The sequence below is a fragment of the Macaca nemestrina genome, chromosome 16 (assembly GCF_043159975.1).
Source record: "Macaca nemestrina isolate mMacNem1 chromosome 16, mMacNem.hap1, whole genome shotgun sequence".
Taxonomy (NCBI): Eukaryota; Metazoa; Chordata; class Mammalia; order Primates; family Cercopithecidae; genus Macaca; species Macaca nemestrina.
The window spans coordinates 38,573,002-38,592,027 of record NC_092140.1 but is presented as its reverse complement, the minus strand read 5'-3'; the positions used below and the strand labels follow the sequence as shown (position 1 = coordinate 38,592,027).

Here is a 19,026-nt window from a genome sequence, read left to right as displayed (position 1 = left end):
AACATACATAAAATACAGAAGACTAAACAGCTATTTAAAGGAATCAGACAACAACCAAGGTAGCCTGGACTTGAGGAATTAATTCCCAGGAGAGAAGGGATATACATTTAGGTAAGCCCCACACTTACTACCATTTTTTTCTTTGATACATTTGCCAATTTCCAGGATGGTACATAAAAACAAACAATTTGAATCTTAAAATTCAAAGTTTCAAAATTATACTCAGAAAACTTTGGATTCAGAACTCTCAAGCCAACCAGAAATTGAGGAACCAAAATCAAGGGGAAAAAAAAATCATGTTGAGCTTGGATTTTACCCGTTAGGAATTGGCTGAATGGAGCAAGAAGTAGAAAAAGTCAGCATAGAGCAGCTGCCAAGATCTGTAAAAGCTAAGCAGAACTTTACATTCTCACAGAGCTTGGCAGTCAAAATGAGTTTAGGGACTTTAAAGGTACAGGGGTATGGTAAACTATTCAGGCTTCAGGTAAGACCCTGGAAAGACAACAGACTAGTGATAAGAACAAACCAGAAAGAGATCAATCTGGAAAGCAGTCTCAGTTCACCTCATCACTGATTGGATCAAGATGATTAGCCTTTATTCTAGCTGCCTTCTAAAAAAAAAAATCACAGGAGAAAGATATTATCAAGATCTTTTACATACACTATCAAGCATGCAATCCAAAATTACCAAGCATGACTAGAAATAGGCTCAAATTACAAACAGAAAAAGAAAAAAGAGATAATACTAACAGCTACAGTGATGCAAGTACAGACAGTTATTCTGTCCCCTTACAATAGAACAGTATAAAATACAGAAAATCAAGTAGAGACGTGAACCTATGTCTAAAAATAATACATGAGCAATCTAGAAATGAAACTGAGAAACTAAGGGATGGGTTTAACAACCAAAGAGACAAAGCAAAAAGGATTATTAGTGAACTGGAAGAAAGATTAGTATAAAATATCCAGTTGAAAGCACAGAGAGAAAAAATATCCAAATGAAAACACAGAGAGATAAATAGAAATAAAAGTATGTAGGGAATATACAGGACAAGGTAAAAATGTCTAACATAAGGAGAGAAAAATGTAATAAATGTTTAAAGAGATAATGGCCTAAAGAAAGATAGATCCAGCAGGAAAAAAAGGACACCTTTATTTCACAAGAGCATCCATAAGGCCTAAAGTTAACTTTTTATTACAAATGAGGGAAGCCATGAGACAATAGAAAGAAATATTTAAAAGCAAAGATAGCACAAGTGTTCTTATCTATCCACCCTTCATATCTGAGACTGATTAATTCTGTTCTCAACCTTCATCTCAACTGTTCCCTCATTTGCATTTCCATTTCTTCAGTTCAGAGCCTCATTTCTTTTCAGTTGGATTATTTCAATAACCACTTAATTCCTCATTGCCCCATTCCACGACTGGAATATCGATGAAAGGCAAAAACTACCAACCCGGAATTCTATGCTCACTAAAAATATTCTTAAAATAAAGAAGACTAAAGATAGATATTATTAAGTAAGCAAACCAAAAAGAAATCAGTGCCTACAGAGGTGCTTTAAAATATATCCTAAATGAAGTTCTTCAGGCAAAAGAAAATGATAATAGAAATATGGTAAATAAAAACAAAGAATAAAATCTCTGAAAACAGTTAAAATGTTGATAAATCTAAATAAATATTAACTGTTTCAAACAGCAATAATAGTTTCTCCTGGGGCTTAAAAATATATGTAAGTTTAACATAAATGACAACAATGGCACAAAAGTTGTCAGAAGTAAAAGTTACTTAAAACATACATAATAATTCAAGTATACAAGTTTAATTCTCTAGAATGACAACTAGTTGAGTAGTCAATAAATGTATAACTAACAAATTAGTATAGCATGGAAAATGGAATAACAGCAAAAGAAGATAAAAAAGGGAGGAAAAAAGGCAACCATAAACATATGGGCAAATAGAAAAAACAAAAGTACCTATACTTATATCATATAAAAGAGACTTTAAGTCAAAAATAATAAAAAAGACAAGGCCATGTAGTGATAAAGGGATCAATTCAGCAAGAAAAAATAGCAATTCTAAATACGTATGCACTCAACACTAAAGCACCTAGATATATAAAGCAAAGATTACTAGATCTAAAGTAAGAGATAGACTTTAATACAATAGTAGTGGGAGACTTCAATACCCCATTCTCAACATTAGGTGGATCATCTATACAGAAAATCAACAAGGAAACAGTAAATTTAAACTGGACTTCCGACTAAATTGACCTAACAGACATTTACAGAACATTTCATTCAACAGCTGCAGAATACATATTCTTCTCATCAGGATAAGGAACATGCTCCAGAATAGACCATGTTATGTAACACAGAAGTCTCAACAAGTTTTTTAAAATTCTAAATCATGGGCCGGGCACAGTAGCTCATGCCTGTTATCCCAGCACCCAAGGCGGGCAGATCACTTGAGGTCAGGAGTTCAAGACCAGCCTGGCCAACATGGTGAAACCTCATCTCTACTAAAAATACAGAAATTAGCCAGGCATGGTGACACACACCTTTAATCCCAGCTACTTAGGAAGTTGAGGCAGGAGAATCGCTTGAACCTAGGAGGTGGAGGTTGCAGTGAACCCAGATCATGCCACAGCACTCTAGCCTGGGCGACAGGGCAAGACGTTGTCTATATATATATATCTATATATAAATAGCTGGGCATAGTGGCTCATGCCCATAATCCCAGCATTTTGGGAGGCTGAGGTGGTTGGATAACCTGACATCAGGAGTTCAAGACTGGCCTGGTCAATATGGTGAAACCCCATCGCTACTAAAAATACAAAAATTTGCCAGGTGTGGTGGTGCATGCCTGTAGTCTCAGCTACTTGGGAAGCTAAGGCATGAGAATTGCTTGAGCCTGGGAGGAGCAGGTTGCAGTGAGCCAAGATCATGCCACTACACTCTAGCCTGGGTAACAGAGCAAGACTCCATCCCAAAAAAAAAAAAAAATTAAATCATATACAGCATCTTCTGAAACAATAATGGAATAAAACTAGAAATCAATACCAAAAGCAGGTTTGAAAACTATATAAATACATGGAAATTAAACAACATACTTCTAAATAACCATTAGGTAAATGAAGAAATTAAGACAGAAATTTTTTTAAATCTTAAAGCAAATGGAAATGGAAACACAGCATATCAAAACCTATGGGATACAAGAAAAGTAATGCTGAGAGGAAAGTTTATAGCAATGAGGACCTACATCAAAAAAGTAGAAAGAATTCAAATAAACCATCTAATGATTCACCTCAAGGAACTAGAAAAGCAAGAACAAACTAAACCCAAAATTAGTACAAGGAAAGAAATAAAGATCAGAGCAGAACTAAATGAAACAGAGACTAACAAAACAATACCAAAGATCAATGAAAACAAAAAGTTGCCTTTTTTGAAAAGATAAACAAAATTAATAAATCACTAGCTAGACTAACAAAGAAAAAAGAAAGAACCAAATAAATAAAATCAGAAACCAAAAAGGAGACATTACAACTGATACAACAGAAATACAAAAGATCATCAGAGACTACTATGAACTATGCTAACAAACTAGAAAGCCCAGAGGAAAAGGATAAATTCCTGGACAACCTACAAAGATTGAATCAAGAAGAAATAGAAAATCTGACCAGTCAATAAGAAGAAGATTGAATCAGTAATAAAAAGTCTCCCAACAAAGAAAAGCCCAGGTCCAGTGGCTCCATTGCTGAATTCCACCAAACTTATAAAGAACTAATACCAATTCCCCTCAAACTATAATAAAAAATTTAATAGGAGGGAATTCTCCTTAACTCATTCTATGAGGCCAGCATAACATTTCCAAAAGGTAAACATACACAAAAGAAAACTACAGGCTAATATCACTGACAAAAATTGATGCAAAGATTCTCAACAAAATTTTAGCAAAACAAATCCCACAGCACGTCAGAAAGATAATACACCATGATCAAGTGTAATTTATCCCAGGGATGTAAGGATGATTCAGTACATGAAAATCAATGAATGTTCTATGTCACATCAATGCAATGAAGGAGAAAAATAATATAATCTTCTCAATAGACACAGAAAAAATTGATAAAATTCAACAACCCTTCATGATAAAAACTCTTAACCAACTGAGCACAGAAGGAACATACCTCCACATTAAAAAATGCCATATATGACTAATTTACAGCCAACATCATACTGAATAGGGAAAAAGCTGAAAATCTTTCCTGTATGATCTGGAACAAGACAAAGATGCCATTTTCACCACTTCTATTCAACATAATACTGCAAGTCCTAGCCTGAACAATCAGTAAAGACAAAGAAATAAAAGGCATTCAAATTGGAAAACGGAAAATCACATTGTTCCACTTTGCAGACAATATGATTTTATATATAAAAAACATCTAAAGACTTCACTAAAAAACTCTGTCTGATAAATAAATTCAGTAAAGTTGCAGGACACAAAATCAATAGGCAAAAATCAGTAATGTTTCTGTATACTAATAAAGAACTAGCTGAGGATAAATCAAGAAAACAATCCATTAACAATGGCTACAAAAAATCAAAATATCAGGCCGGGGGAGGTGGCTTACACCTGTAATCTTAGCACTTTGAGATGCTGAGGTGGGTGGATCACTTGAGGTCTGGAGTTTGAGACCAGCCTGGCCAACATGGTGAAACCCTGTCTCTGCTACAAATACAAGAATTAGCCAGGCATGGTAGCCAGTGCCTGTAGTCCCAGCCACTTGGGAGGCTGAGTCAGGAGAATCACCAGGAGGTGGAGATTGCAGTGAGCTAAGATCGCACCACTGCACTCCAGCCTCAGCAACAGAGTGAGACACTGTCTCAAAAAATATGTAAATAAAATAAAATACCTAGAAATAAATTTAACCAAGAGAATAAAAGACCTCTACAAGTAAAACTATAAAACACTGATGAAATAAATTGAAGAAGACATAAACAAATGGAAAGACATCCATGCTTATGGATCAGAAAAATTAATATTAATAAAATGACCATATTGCCTAAAGCAATCCATATATTTAATGCAATTCTTATCGAAATATCAATGTCATCTCAGAGAAACAGGAAAAAAAAAAAAAACTTAAAATTTGTATGGAATCAACAAAGAACCCAAACAGCCAAAGCAATCCTTGGCAAAAAGAACAAAGTTGTAAGCAACACATTATCTGACCTAAAATATATTACAAGCTTATAGTAACCAAAACAGCATGATATTGACATAAAAACAGACACATAAACCAATGCAATAGGATAAAGAACCCAGAAATAAATCCACATAGTTATAGCCAATTTATTTTAAACAATGGTGCCAGGAATATACAGTGGGGAAAGGACACCCTCATCAATAAATTTTGCCGGGAAAACTGAATATTCATATGTGGCAGAATGAGGCTGAACCCCTGTCTTTCACCACATACAAAAATCGAGTCAAGATATATTAAAGACTTAAACGTAAGATCCAAAACTATAAAACTGCTAGAAGAAAACACAGGGGAAACAGTTCAATACATTATTCTAGAAAAAGATTTTATGGCCAAGACCTCAAAAGCATAGGCAACAAAACCAAAAATAGACAAATGGAACTATATTAAACTAAAAAGCTCCTGTACAGCAAAGGAAACAATCAACAGAGTGAAGAAACAACTTGTTGAATAGGATAAAATATTTACAAACTATTCATTAGACGAGAGACTAATACGCAGAATATACAAGGAACTCAGATAATTCAACAGTAAATATATGTAATGGGATAGGTAGATATACATATATAGATATATATTTATAGAGAGCTATATAGATATATATCCCATTAAAATGTGGGCAAAGGACCTGAATAGACATTTCTCAAAATAAGATATACAAATAACAGGTATATGAAAAAAGTGATCAATATCACCAGTCACCAGATAAATGTAAGTCAAAATCACAATAAGATATCAATTTACCCCAGTTAGACTAGCTATTACTATAAATACAAAAAGAAAAATAACAGATGCTAGTGAAGATGCAGAGAAAAGGGAACACTTCTACACTGTTGGTAGAAATGTAAATGACTATAGCCACTATAAAAAGTAGTAGAAAGATTTCTCAAAATATTAAAAATAGAACTACAGTATGATCCAGCAATGCCACTACTGGGTATTTATCAATAGGAAAATAAATTAATATATCAATGAGATACTTGCCCCCTACTCTGTGTTCACTGCAGCACTATTTACAATAGCAAAGATGCAGAATCAACCTAACTGCCTATCAATGGACAAATAAATGGTATAAGCAATGGGATACTATTTGGCCATAAAAAATAAGGATATCATGTCATTTACAGCAACATATATGAAACCGGATGCTATTATGTTAATTGAAATTAGCCGGTAACAGAAATAAAAGTATCGTATGTCCTCACCCATATGGGGGAGCTAAAAAAGTGGATTTCATAGAGGCAGAGAGTAGAATGATAGATACCAGAGGCTGGAAAGGGTGCATGAGTTGTGTGGTGGGGGTGGTAAAGAGAGGTTGATTAATGAGTTAAAACATACAGTTAGATAGAATGAATAAGTTCTAATGTTCCATGGCAGAGTAGGGTGACCCTGCCATGAAACATTAGCAGATATAACAAGATGGTATATATTTCAAAAAAGGCTAGAAGGACTCAAAATGTTCCCACATAGAAATGATAAATGCTAAGGCTAATGTATACTCTATATATTCTGTCTTAATTATTATTAGACATTCTATGTATGTAATGAAATATCACATGAAAAAAGTATGTGGTTTTAAACCCACTAACTACATACAATGAAAATAAACTAAATACTACAATTAAAAGACAAAGATCATTAGACTGAGCAAAATCAAATCCAAATACACATTGCTTATTAAAAACACTTTAAATACAAGAATACAGAAAAGCTAAAAATAAAGTGATGGAAAAATATATGCCACACAAATGCTAACCAAAAGAAGGCCAGTATTGCTATATTCATATTAGACAAAATAGACTTTAAGATAATAGGAGAACCAGTGTCAGTATCAATAAAATATCAATAAACATATCAATTCAACAGGAAAATATAAATTTTTTATTGTGCAAGTGTCTAGTAACATGTTTTCAAAATATATAAAACTGAAACTGATGGATTTAAAGGAGAAATAAAGAAATCCACAGTCATTGTTGGAGAATTTCAACCTACATCTCTCAGTAACCAAAAAAGAAAGCAGTCAAAAATTAGTAGCGATAAACAAACTATGACGATATGATTAACAAATTTGAATATATATCCTAATATACAATATTACACTTGACAAGTGAGGAATACACATTCTTTTTAAATACAGAAAGATCATTTACCAAAACTGACCATGCACTGAGTCATCCGGCAATTTTAAACAAATTTGAAAGAAATGAATTCATAGAGAACATGTTTTTTAACCACAGTGGTATTAAACTAGAAATCAGTACTTTTAAAAAATATATCTTTAGAATGTCCATAGTTAGAAAATAAGTGATAGACTTCTAATTAACACGTAAGTAGAAAAAGAAATCACAATGAAAATTGTTAAATGCTTTGAACTGAATAAAAGTAAAGCTGTGATATAAAAAATTGTAGCATACAGCTAAACATATAGTTTATAGGAACATTAATAGCCTTAAATGAACATATTGAAAAGGAAGAAAAGTTTAAAATTAATTGTCTAAGTGTTCCTCTCTAGATGCTAGAAAAGAATAGTATGCTAAATGTGAGGAAAGTAGGGAGAAATTAATAAGGAACAGAATTTAATGAAATAGAGACTAAATGTATAATAAAGATAGTTCTTACAAATTTGTTTTTTGGAAAAATAAATAAAATTAATAACCTTTACCAAGCATGATAGAGAAAGAGAGAAGGAGGAGGAGGAAGGAAAGAAGAAAGAAAGTAAGGGAAGACCCAGGCACGGTGGCTCACGCCTGTAATCCCAGCATTTTTGGAGGCCAAGGTGGATGGATCACCTGAGGTCAGGAGTTCAAGACCAGCCTGACCAACATGGTGAAACTCCCATCTCTACTAAAAATACAAAGTTAGCCAGTTGTAGTGGTGCATGCCTGTAGTCCCAGCTCTTTGGGAGGCCGAGGCAGGAGAATGGCCTGAATCAGGGAGGTGGAGGGTGCAGTGAGCCGAGATCATGCCATTGCACTCCATCCTGGGCAACAAGAGTGAAACTCTGTCAGAAAGAAAAGAAAAGAAAAGAAGAGAAGAGAAGAGAAAAGAAAAGAAAAGAAAAGAAAAGAAAAGAAAAGAAAAGAAAAGAAAAGAAAAGAAAAGAAAGAGAAAGAAAGAAAGAAAGAAAGAAAGAAAGAAAGAAAGAAAAGAAAGAAAGAAAGAAAGAAAAGAAAAAAAAAAGAAAAGAAAAGAAAAGAAAGTAAGGAAAGAAAGGAAAAAGTGAAGAAGAGAGGAAGGGAAGTAAGGAAAGGAGGAAGGAAGGGTACAACGATTGAGAGGAGAGAAAAAGAAAACACAAATTAGCACTATCAGAAGTCCAAAAAAAAAAAGGATTATAGTCTATATGCTAAAGACATTAAAAAGGGATAGAGGATAAACAACTTTAAGACAATAAACTTGAACATTCAAATGCCCAAATTCCTTCGAAAGAACAACAAAACTAGAACAGGAAAAATAGAAAATCTTAATAATTATCTACCTATTTAAAAGTTAAATCTGTAACTAAAATTTCTTAACAAGGAAAACGTCAGGACCAGATGGCTTTACCACTATCTTCTTCCCAACGTTAAAAGAAAAAAATATTTTACACAAATCCAATCAGTGAAATTTACTCTATTAACAGAATAAAGGAGCAAAGTTATATGGTCATATTAGTAGGTGCAAAAAAAAAAAAAAAGTCTTTAATAAAGCCCAACCCTTTGGATGTTAAATACTCTTCACAAATTAGGCACATAAATGATCTTCCTTAATATAAAAGGTATTTATTTTAAAGCTATAGAAATTATATTTAATGACAAATATTAGAGTTCTCCCTGCAATCAGGAATGAGACAAAGATGTTCATTAATATTACTCCTTTTCTCGTTGTATAGGAGTCCGTGCCATTGAAATAATGTAAGAAAAGAGACAAAAATTGTAAGGAGTAGAAAGCAAGAAATAGAAATATTGTTATCTCAGTTACGATTGTGACATAAAAACTCCAAAACAATCTATTAAAAAATTATGCTGGGAGGCCGAGGTGGGTGGATCACAAGCTCAGGAGATAGAGACCATCCTAGCTAACACGGTGAAACCCCATCTCTACTAAAAATACAAAAATTTAGCTGGGAGTGGTGGCAGGCACCTGTAGTCCCAGCTACTCGGGAGGCTGAGGCAGGAGAATGGCATGAACCCCGTAGGCGGAGCTTGCAGTGAGCCAAGATTGAGCCACTGCACTCCAGCCTGGGTGACAGAGCAAGACTCTTGTCTCAAAAAAAAAAAAAAGAAAAAAAATTATGAGAATTAAGAAATGAATTTAACAACGTGAGATGCACAGTTAATATAGTACAAAACAGTTATATTTCTATATAACAATTTATAATATCAAAATATAAAGTACTCAGGAATAAATATGCAATTAAATTTCTATCATTCACTACACACACACACACACACACACACACAACTTTGTGGTGAAACATTAAAGAAATGAATGGAAGTATATATCATACTCATGAACTGGAAAATTCAATATGTAAAGATATCAACTCTCTTCCAAACTGATCTATTGATTTAAAACAATACCAATCAAAATCTTGGCAGAATTAGTGCCTCTGCCTTCTATATCAACTTTTAGTACTAACTGTGATAATTAGGTGTCTACTCCATTTATGCTGCCATAACAAAATACCACAGATTGGATAATTTATAAACAATAGAAATTTATTTCTCGTAGTTCAGAAGGCTGGGAAGTCCAAGAACAAGGCATTGGCACGATTGGTGTCTGGTAAGGTCTACAATCTCTGCTTCCAAGATGGCATCTTGTTGCCAAGTCCTCCAGAGGGAACCAACTTGTCCTCACATGATGGAAGGCAGAAGGGTATTGCCTTCAACCCCAAGCCCTTTTATAAGAGTTCTAATTCCATTTACAAGGGCAGAGTCTTCATCATTTCATCACCTCCCACAGGCTACACTTACTGTTGCATTGGGGATTAAGTTTCCACCTGAATTTTAGAGGGGACTATCATTCAAACCACAGCAGTAGGGTTCCCTGGAAAACAGAAGCTTAAACTCTGAGATTTACATGCAGGCAACTTATTAGGGACTACTCTCAAGAACAACTCTCAGGAAGCGCCAAAGTATTGGGCAGAATGGGAATTATAACTGCAATGCAATTGCACCATATATTCAGCTAATCCTAAAGGGAGGTCTGGAGCTAGGATGGCCCTTGAAAATTGCCCTAATTGTGGAAAGAGAGCTAGGCCCATTATCCCTAAAAGGATTAGTCATTGGATACAGGCAGCTCCTGGGGGGATGGTGTATCCTTGGGTTAGGCCTTTAGTCTAGAACAATTTCTGAAGAGGGCCTCATCTGTGAGCCCTCAGCAGTCAACATTCAGGCAACTGGAAAAATAAGTGCCTTGGACAGAAAGAGGGATTTGGGGTCATACCACAGCACCCACTATAGTAGTTCATAAACATTATTTCACTGATTCTTACAACAACCCTATAAGGAATATACTGCTATTATCAAATGACAAAGTCAACAGTGGTTAAACAATTTGTCCAGCATCATATCATCTTACTAGCAACAACACCTGTACTGTTTACCACTCATGCCTACATTCTTTTAATCAAGCTTACTAAACAGAACAAAATTTTGTTTTCATACTCAGAGAGTTCAATTTACCTAGAAAAAATAGTTATTTACCTGAAGGCTGAAAATACTTCTATATTCTACTACTTTCAATGTTTTCTATCTTATATTTTAAGATTATGTTATACTTTTAGTAGAGTTTTCCCCATCAGTAGATTTTTTTTTTAATACTTTAAGTTCTGGGGTACATGTGCAGAACACACAGGTTTGTTACATAGGTATACATGCACCATGATGGTTTGCTGCACCCGTCAACCCATCATCTACATTAGGTATTTCTTGTAATGCTATCCCTCTCCACACCCCCCAACCCCCCGACAGGCCCTGGTATGTGATGTTCCCCTCCCTGTGTCCATGTGTTCTCATTGTTCAACTCTCACTTATGAGTGAGAACATACGATGTTTGGTTTTCTGTCCCTGTGTTAGTTTGCTGACAATGATGCTTTCCAGCTTCATCCATGTCCCTGCAAAGGACATGAATTCATCCTTTTTTATGGCTGCATAGTGTTCCATGGTGTATATGTGCCACATTTTCTTTATCCAGTCTATCATTGATGGCCATTTGGGTTGGTTCCAAGTCTTTATTATTGTGAATAGTGCTGCAATAAACATACGTGTGCATGTGTCTTTATAGTAGAATTATTTATAATCCTTTGGGCATATACCCAGTAATGGAATTGCTGGGTCAAATGGTATTTCTAATTCTAGATCCTTGAGGAATCACCACACTGTCTTCCACAATGGTTGAACTGATTTATACTCCCAGATGTTTTAATAAGCAACTAAGACATTGTTGAGGCCCTTAAATTATACATGAAGTCAAAACATTTGTCAAACATCCACTATCATCAAAGCACTGTTGTTCTAGGCATAAAGAGATGGCGGATGGGCATGGGAATTAAAAACCAAAACCAAACCAAACCAAACAAATATCTCTTGCCCCTTAAGGCTGTTTATTCTCCCAAGCCAATTAAGAAATAAAGCTGAAATGGCAACAGTTCTCATAGCATGTAAGTCCTTCTGAAGCATGAGAACATTTGTTTAAAATATGACATTGAAATTCAACTTAAATTTCATTATTACAGGTATTCTGATGAATGTTAGTTATTCTAAAACAACGCAGGAGATCAAATTACTTGCTCTCAATTGAATTATAATCAATCACCATATTTAGTCCAGAGGTATCACAGCCCTATTATTTTCAAATAGTTTTATTGATATATAATTTATATAGAGTTAACTATAAATGTTTGCAGTATGTAATTTGATACATTTGCATATATATGAGTGTACATATATATACACACACACATGTATACACCCAGACACGTAAAACTATCATAAAAAGCTAGATAATAGACATATTCATAATCCACAAATGTTTGCTTGTGGATTAAGAATATAATCCATTTTGGTGGGTGTATCATTCCTTTTCCTGTTGAGTAGTATTTTAAGGACATACCACAACTCATCTATCCATTTATTTGTTGATAGATATTTGGGCTGTTTGCAATTCGAGATTGTTACAAATCAAGCTGCCTTGTATACCTTGCCCAAGTCTTTATTGGGCATAGACTTTCAGTTCTCTATGGTAAATATCTAGGAGCAGAATGATAGTTGTATGTTTTTCTATTTAACATTGACAAACTTTTTCCAAAGCAGTTGTGCTGTTTTATATCTCGCTAGTAATACAGTTAGGTTCTTCAGTATTTACTTCCATCCTACTTAGATAGGCAGGCAGCACTGGAAATATTCACTATGGAAAGAGTCTCATCTCTCCATCAAGCTTCCTGCCCCGTGATAAGACTGCCTCAAGCTGAGAGGGCTTGTCTGTGTGATTCTCCACTTAACATTACTTCCTTCACGGAGGATCCTCTCTAAGTCTCCCACCCACAAGTTATGTACCTTCTACCCATTTCTGAAAAGAAGAAAAGTACCTCTTACCTTGGAAGAGTGTGCTTTGCTGGCCCATTAGGACTGTAACCAATAGTATCCTCTCTTCCACTAGCTCTACCTGATTTTCACGGCATTTGATAGCTCTTTGATAGTGCTTGACGTGGTCAGTGTTTCAGATGTTTTCTGGTTTTGTTGGAGGCAGAATTGTATGTCATCCTCCTTGTGTTTTTTGTTGAATAATTTCTGAGTGGAGAAAGGGAAATACAGCTTTGCTCTGCCACACTCAAAATGGATGCCCGTTCTTCCTTTTAGTACTCAAATAGCAAGAGATCAAGTTCCAGTGATTTAAGACCACTTGAAGCACAGTTTTTAATGAAAATTATTCCTTGTGATTTCTGGATATTTCTGGGACTTTGGGGGAATTACCACTTGTTCCACAAATTTATCCTCTTTGATGTATGTCATCTTGGGCAATTGTCTCACTTTAGGTTGCTTCTTCCCTTCCTATAGCTTACATTTTGCCAACTCATAACTAACCTCTTCAGGTTACTGCCACTTTCCACATATATCTTTTTTAATTCTCATAGACCTGCTGAGCTCAAGTTATAGTTTCAGCTAGGTATTACAGAAGGCCCGAGGATAACAGACAGCAACACAGAGAACTAACAACTTCCAATAAATGTGTGTGGGCCTCAGTGCCCACGAGGTCAACCCGAACCTAAGTCCCTGGAAACTTCCTGCAAATAATTCATAGGTCCAGGTGAACCCAAACAAATGAAGTAGAAGTCTTCACACAGAACGGCTCTAGCACAAACTCTCTTCACCCCCAGAAGAACAGAGAACCTTTCCTTCCTCCAGCCCAAGGCTTGCCTTTTTTTTTTTTTTTTGTCTCTCAAGATTGTTGACAGAGGGACCATTCATTCCATTCAGGGGAAACTCCATTCCAGTCCATAAGGATGTGAACTGAGCTGCATAATCAGGACAAGAATATCACAATAGTCCAGGATTATGTATCTTCAGTAACATGAGAACATACAGAGACAGGCCAGGTGGTACTTAACTGACTAAGCCCAGTTCAAGTTCAAGTCACAGCCTGTCTTCCAAATTAACATAGCCTTTGTAGTCTAGCCTTAACTCCCAATCCCTAGTAAACAAAGTCTTACTTAGGTAAGAACATACATATGTACCTACACATATATCACACATATATCTCCCCCCTCAAGAAAATAATTTTCAAGCATACAGCAGTCAAACTTCAGGTTTGAGTTCAGATTGGGAGAAAATTACCTAATTCTTTAATGCCACGGTTCTTCTACTATATCCAAGTGCACATTCCTAAACGATACCCTTAAGATCTCAGTCTAAAATATCTTCATTTGAATTAATTCACCAATTTAGAGCTTCCCAAACTAAAATTAGGTCATATGTGACTAAAAATGGTTTTCAAAATATTTCCTCCTAGAACAAAGGAATTATATACCCCATCCCCATCTCTTCTAAAAAAGGTAGAAATTTTTTACAAACTCCCCAAATGACAGCTTTCAACAATTCAAAAAAATTAAATATCTTCTCCACTAAACACATATTTATAAAGTATGTACGCCAGTTCTAGGAATAAACATCTTGGATTTTTATGTCTGTCTCAAACCAATGGGTATTTGTCTTACATGGCAAAATACTTAATAAGGCATGATACCTAACACTGAATACAGCCCACCAGGGGACTCTGGTCCATGCCAAACCCAATGTGATCACAACTGCCCTTGCCTTGGATATTGTGCTCTGTTAATACGGCCAAAGGTATCCTCAGCATTCTTGGTAACCACCTCACATCACTGGCTGACTGTAAACAGTTTGGTCAGTGACACACAGAATTTTTTCACATGAATTATTGTCAGGCAAAGCCCCCCATACATCTAGGGCTCTTTTTAAATTTGAGTGTACAACTTGACATTTAGCCCTACTAAGTTTCACCTTTCTTATTTTTGTTCACTACTTGTCCCTCAAAACCATTCTGAACCTTGTCTTCTAAAACTTTAACTATTTCTCATCAGTGCTTATTGCTCACAAATATGATAAACATGCCTTCCATCTCATCAACATTGTAGATAGTATTTGGAACAAAACAGTCACAGTTGGGACCCTACAGCATGTCACTGAAAACATCAGTCCAGGTTGATCTCAACCAGTTATTTAACACCCTAAGCCATGGAGGAATTGGTAGACTGCAAGCTGCAGGCAAAATGTGACCTGCCATTTGTTTTTGTAAAGCAGGTTTTATTGGAAACCCAGGCATGCTCATTCATTTATGTCTATCTGTGGCTGCTTTTCTGCTACAGTGGTAGAGTTGAATAGTTGCATCAGTGACCATGGGCCATAAAACCAACACTATCTGCTTTCTGGAAATGTACAGCAAAAGTTTGCTGTCTGTTGCTCTAAGTGACAGATGGGTCAGTCAGGTCTAAATGCCACCTGATGGAACTATCATTCCTTTGTCAGTCGTATGAAGAAATTTCAAATGCCATTCTGCTGAAATGAAAAACTCTAAATCCACAGCATTCTCTTGGTCTGTAGAATTTCAAAGCATCTCCAAAAAGGAAATGAAATTAATTTTGTTTAGATTTTCCTGTATTTTTCTCATTCTAAAATAAGGCTAGGAATCATCAATCTATAGCTTTTAAAATGTTTTACCCGTTTTTTGGAAGTTGGGTCTACCTTATTTTTCTGGAATATCTATCATTCTCTATAACATACGGCAATTCCTCAAATAGGAAAGCTGTTTCATTTAGTGATTGTAACACCAGAGCAAAGTAACTGCCATGGTATTTCTATCTCTAATATTGATACCTATAGAAACACTGGTGTTTTATCTTTTTTTTTTTTTTTTGAGACGGAGTCTCACTCTGTCGCCCAGGCTGGAGTGCAGTGGCCGGATCTCAGCTCACTGCAAGCTCCGCCTCCCGGGTTTACGCCATTCTCCTGCCTCAGCCTCCCGAGTAGCTGGGAGTACAGGCGCCCGCCACCTCACCCGGCTAGTTTTTTTGTATTTTTTAGTAGAGATGGGGTTTCACCATGTTAGCCAGGATGGTCTCGATGGTGTTTTATCTTTTAAGGTGATTTATTTAATATTATGAGTTCTGGACAAGCAACTAAACAAAATAGTGCATTTTATTGCAAGTAAAATATTTCTAAATGTTACAATACAAAAAAGGAAATTACTAAAATTTAAATGTTAAACATTCATTATCATTTTATATCTATGCATATATATATACACGTATATGTATATGTAATTAGTTGCTCCTGGCTCTCATGCTTCCCTCTACTCAGCACCCTCTAAATCAGGAGCTGTTGGCGTTGTTGCCTCTTAATGTAGACCGGAATGAGCTTCAGAACCTTTCACCTGAGTTGACTTCCTGCATAGATTTGTCAGGACTGCTGCCTCCCAACTGTAACTCTGCTCTGCAAAGTGGAGCCATATTACCAAAACTACGATTCAATGTTCCACCAACCCATGGGGCCTGGCCTTGGTTTAGTCTACATTTTTCCCAACAGAAATATCCACCCATTTCAGAGAATCTCTCCCACCACCTCCATGCTTATCCTTCCCCCTATTTTGGAGTCAGGGACTGGGCTGGGGAAGAGGTGAGGGCCTAGAGTTGTTGCAGGAGCTGAGAGGAGGACTGTGGTCCAGGGAGAGGACAGCAGAGGAAGACTGGACAAAGAAGTGGACGAATGAAGGAAGCTGCTGCCCAGTGATCTAAAAAAGAATTCTTTTATTTGGGTATGTACTTGGAAATAACAAGTTACAGTACATAGGAACTTTTATTTAGGCAATTTAAATAGCAAGTTATATGGGACCTTAAAGAAAAAAAAAACAGTGTTGAAGAGGCTAAAGATATTATTCTCCAGCCTTTCTCTTCATTGCTCTTCCTTCTTTCAGGCCTTCCCCTCTCACCTAGACAAATGCAGAGATCTAAGTCACCTGCTTCTGCTGTTCTGTCCCATCATGCACAGGTAGAATTCCAAACTCCTAACATTTGCTCTCAGTGTCACCTTCTACCACTTCCAATGGAGCCAACACTGCAGCCATAACATCCTGCGTATCCTTGAGCACAGGATGTTTCTGTGTCTTTGTATGTATTTCTTCTTTCTGGAAGGGCCTTCTCCCTCTTTTCCATTAGAATAACTGCTACTGATTCTTCAAGAAAATGATCATTTTAACTCACGAGTGAAGTGCTTCCTAAACTGCTCTTCAAGGCTACATTAAATGTTCCTATTCTGTTCTCCAACAATGCTCTGTACAAGGCTCTTTAATAGGACTTTTCATGCTGTATCATAACTACTTGTGTCCATATGTTTTGCTCCCAGAAACTGAACTCTTTGAGGAAAGGGCCATTCTTTATTCAGTTCTGTATGGCTCACTGCTATCACGGTGCCTCCCGTTTGGCTGGGGCTGAGTAGTACTTAATGAACAGGAAATGGATGAGTGAACTCATTCAAAACAGCCTGGTCCTTTCTTACAATCACTATATCCGTTTTAAACTCCAATTATCTTTTAGTCTTATTTATTTGATCCTTTCTCTAGTTGGATGCGGTCAGATCATCTGTAATTTCTATACCTGCAATTTGCAGCTTCTTTAATTTCATAATTTGAAATCCATTTTAAATGGATCTTTTCTTCTAGTTTACCTCAAGTCAAATAAATGGGAAATTAAGCCAAAGGATGGCTCTGCTTGCTTTCACATCCATCAATGCCTGCCTTCCCACTGGGGCTATTTCTGCTTCACAGCCATTCCCCTGCACACATGACTGAATCCGCCCCAAGGGTCCCTTCTTGATTAGCCATGTGCCCATCATTACATTTGTGACTGTCACTGCCAACTCTCCCTTTTATTCTGTCCTGTTTGCTCTTCCTCCTCCTTGTGTTTCTTTGTCTGCCTCACAAGACTCTTCTCTCAGCCCTGCACAGCAACATAAGGAAAATCGGAAATCGGAGAACCTAGTGTGTAGCTCCAACTCCAACAGTAACTAACCGAGCAACTTAGAGTGACAAATAGGCCCATGACTGCTGTTGAAGCAGCTAAAGATATTATAGTAGATGCTTCCTTTGTACCCTGATTTAATTGTCAAAACATACTACAAGGTATGTGCTAAAATATCTATTCAAAAGATAAAGAGGCTGAAGCTAAAGTGAATTTCTTACAGTCACATGGCATGTTAGCTACAAACTCCAGCAAAGCAGAATGGAGTAAACCAGGCAGACTAGGGTTCAAATCCTGACTCCATCACCCATTAGCTGGCCCACCTCCAGTGAATTAATCATTTTGAGTAACAGTTTTGTGTTTATTAAAAAGTGGATAATACTGCCAACACTGCAGCTCTGTGCATGATAGATAAGTGAGAGCAGTTGTCAAGCAAACAGCATGGTGCCTCACACATTTTAAGTGCTCAAGAAATGGTAACTCTTAATGTGAAGCAGAGATGCCAGGCTTCAAACCTGTATAAAGCCTATGCTCCCAGGACCATTTTGTCCCGCCTCTTAGGCAAATTCATTTCTCCATTAAGTGAGGGGTTGAATAAGAAAGCTTTGAGAACTGCAAAGACCTGGCTTGTCCTTCTGTCTTAGCCACTTCCTCAAACAGGGTTGTCACTAAACCTCTAAACCTCAGTTTATTCATCTGTGAAATGGGGGGTGGGTCTTCCTTTCCTTGGAGCTTTTGAGAGTCTGATTAAATAAAGTGGAATATCTTGAGAAATGCCATATTTAAAGGAATTTCTCTATAGGGTTAACCTATTAGGACTCCCTCACCACTACCACCTACCTCATTTTTTGTTTTTTCTAATTCCAGTGTTTGAGGTACTAGACAGCAGATAAGTCAGAGAAGACAGTTTACTGCTTGGCGAGGCACTCAAATAACACCATGTAATTTATGTTTCGTTTCCAATTCATGAAGCCAGCCCTAACAGAGCATCTGTTCTTATGTTTTGAAAATTAGTGAATTCTTTTCCTTGCCTGAATAGTAGATTTCAATTAAGTAAGGAAAAACTGTCCCCTACAAAAAAAGTTAACTGTAGCATGCCAAAAATGTAGTCCAACATTAATTGTATGTAGCGAGTGCTGACTACAGGGTGAATGCACTTGGACAGATTTCTGTGCTTCTGAGCAACTGCACACACCGGGAATATTATGGGATGGCTGAATGATTAAAATTCTTATTTGATGTGATTGG

The 19,026-nt window shown here is 36.3% G+C and overlaps 1 protein-coding gene across 24 annotated transcripts in view; it reads right to left on the bottom strand.

Annotated features, from left to right (window-relative positions):
* Positions 1-19,026, bottom strand: part of LOC139359089 (uncharacterized) — a 672,031-nt gene that overhangs the window by 501,828 nt on the left and 151,177 nt on the right. For 7 of the 24 annotated variants that reach the window (XM_071081236.1, XM_071081229.1, XM_071081227.1 and 4 more), the window contains one exon: positions 12,842-13,036. The exons of 16 other annotated variants lie outside the window; for them this stretch is intronic. Coding sequence is in view for 1 of the 8 variants with exons in the window: in XM_071081237.1 (XP_070937338.1) it covers positions 12,842-12,869 (28 nt within the window). In the remaining 7 variants the exon portion in view is untranslated. Of the gene's footprint in view, positions 1-12,841; positions 13,037-19,026 lie in introns of those variants that run through there. One more of the 24 variants, XR_011614733.1, reaches the window with a different exon arrangement.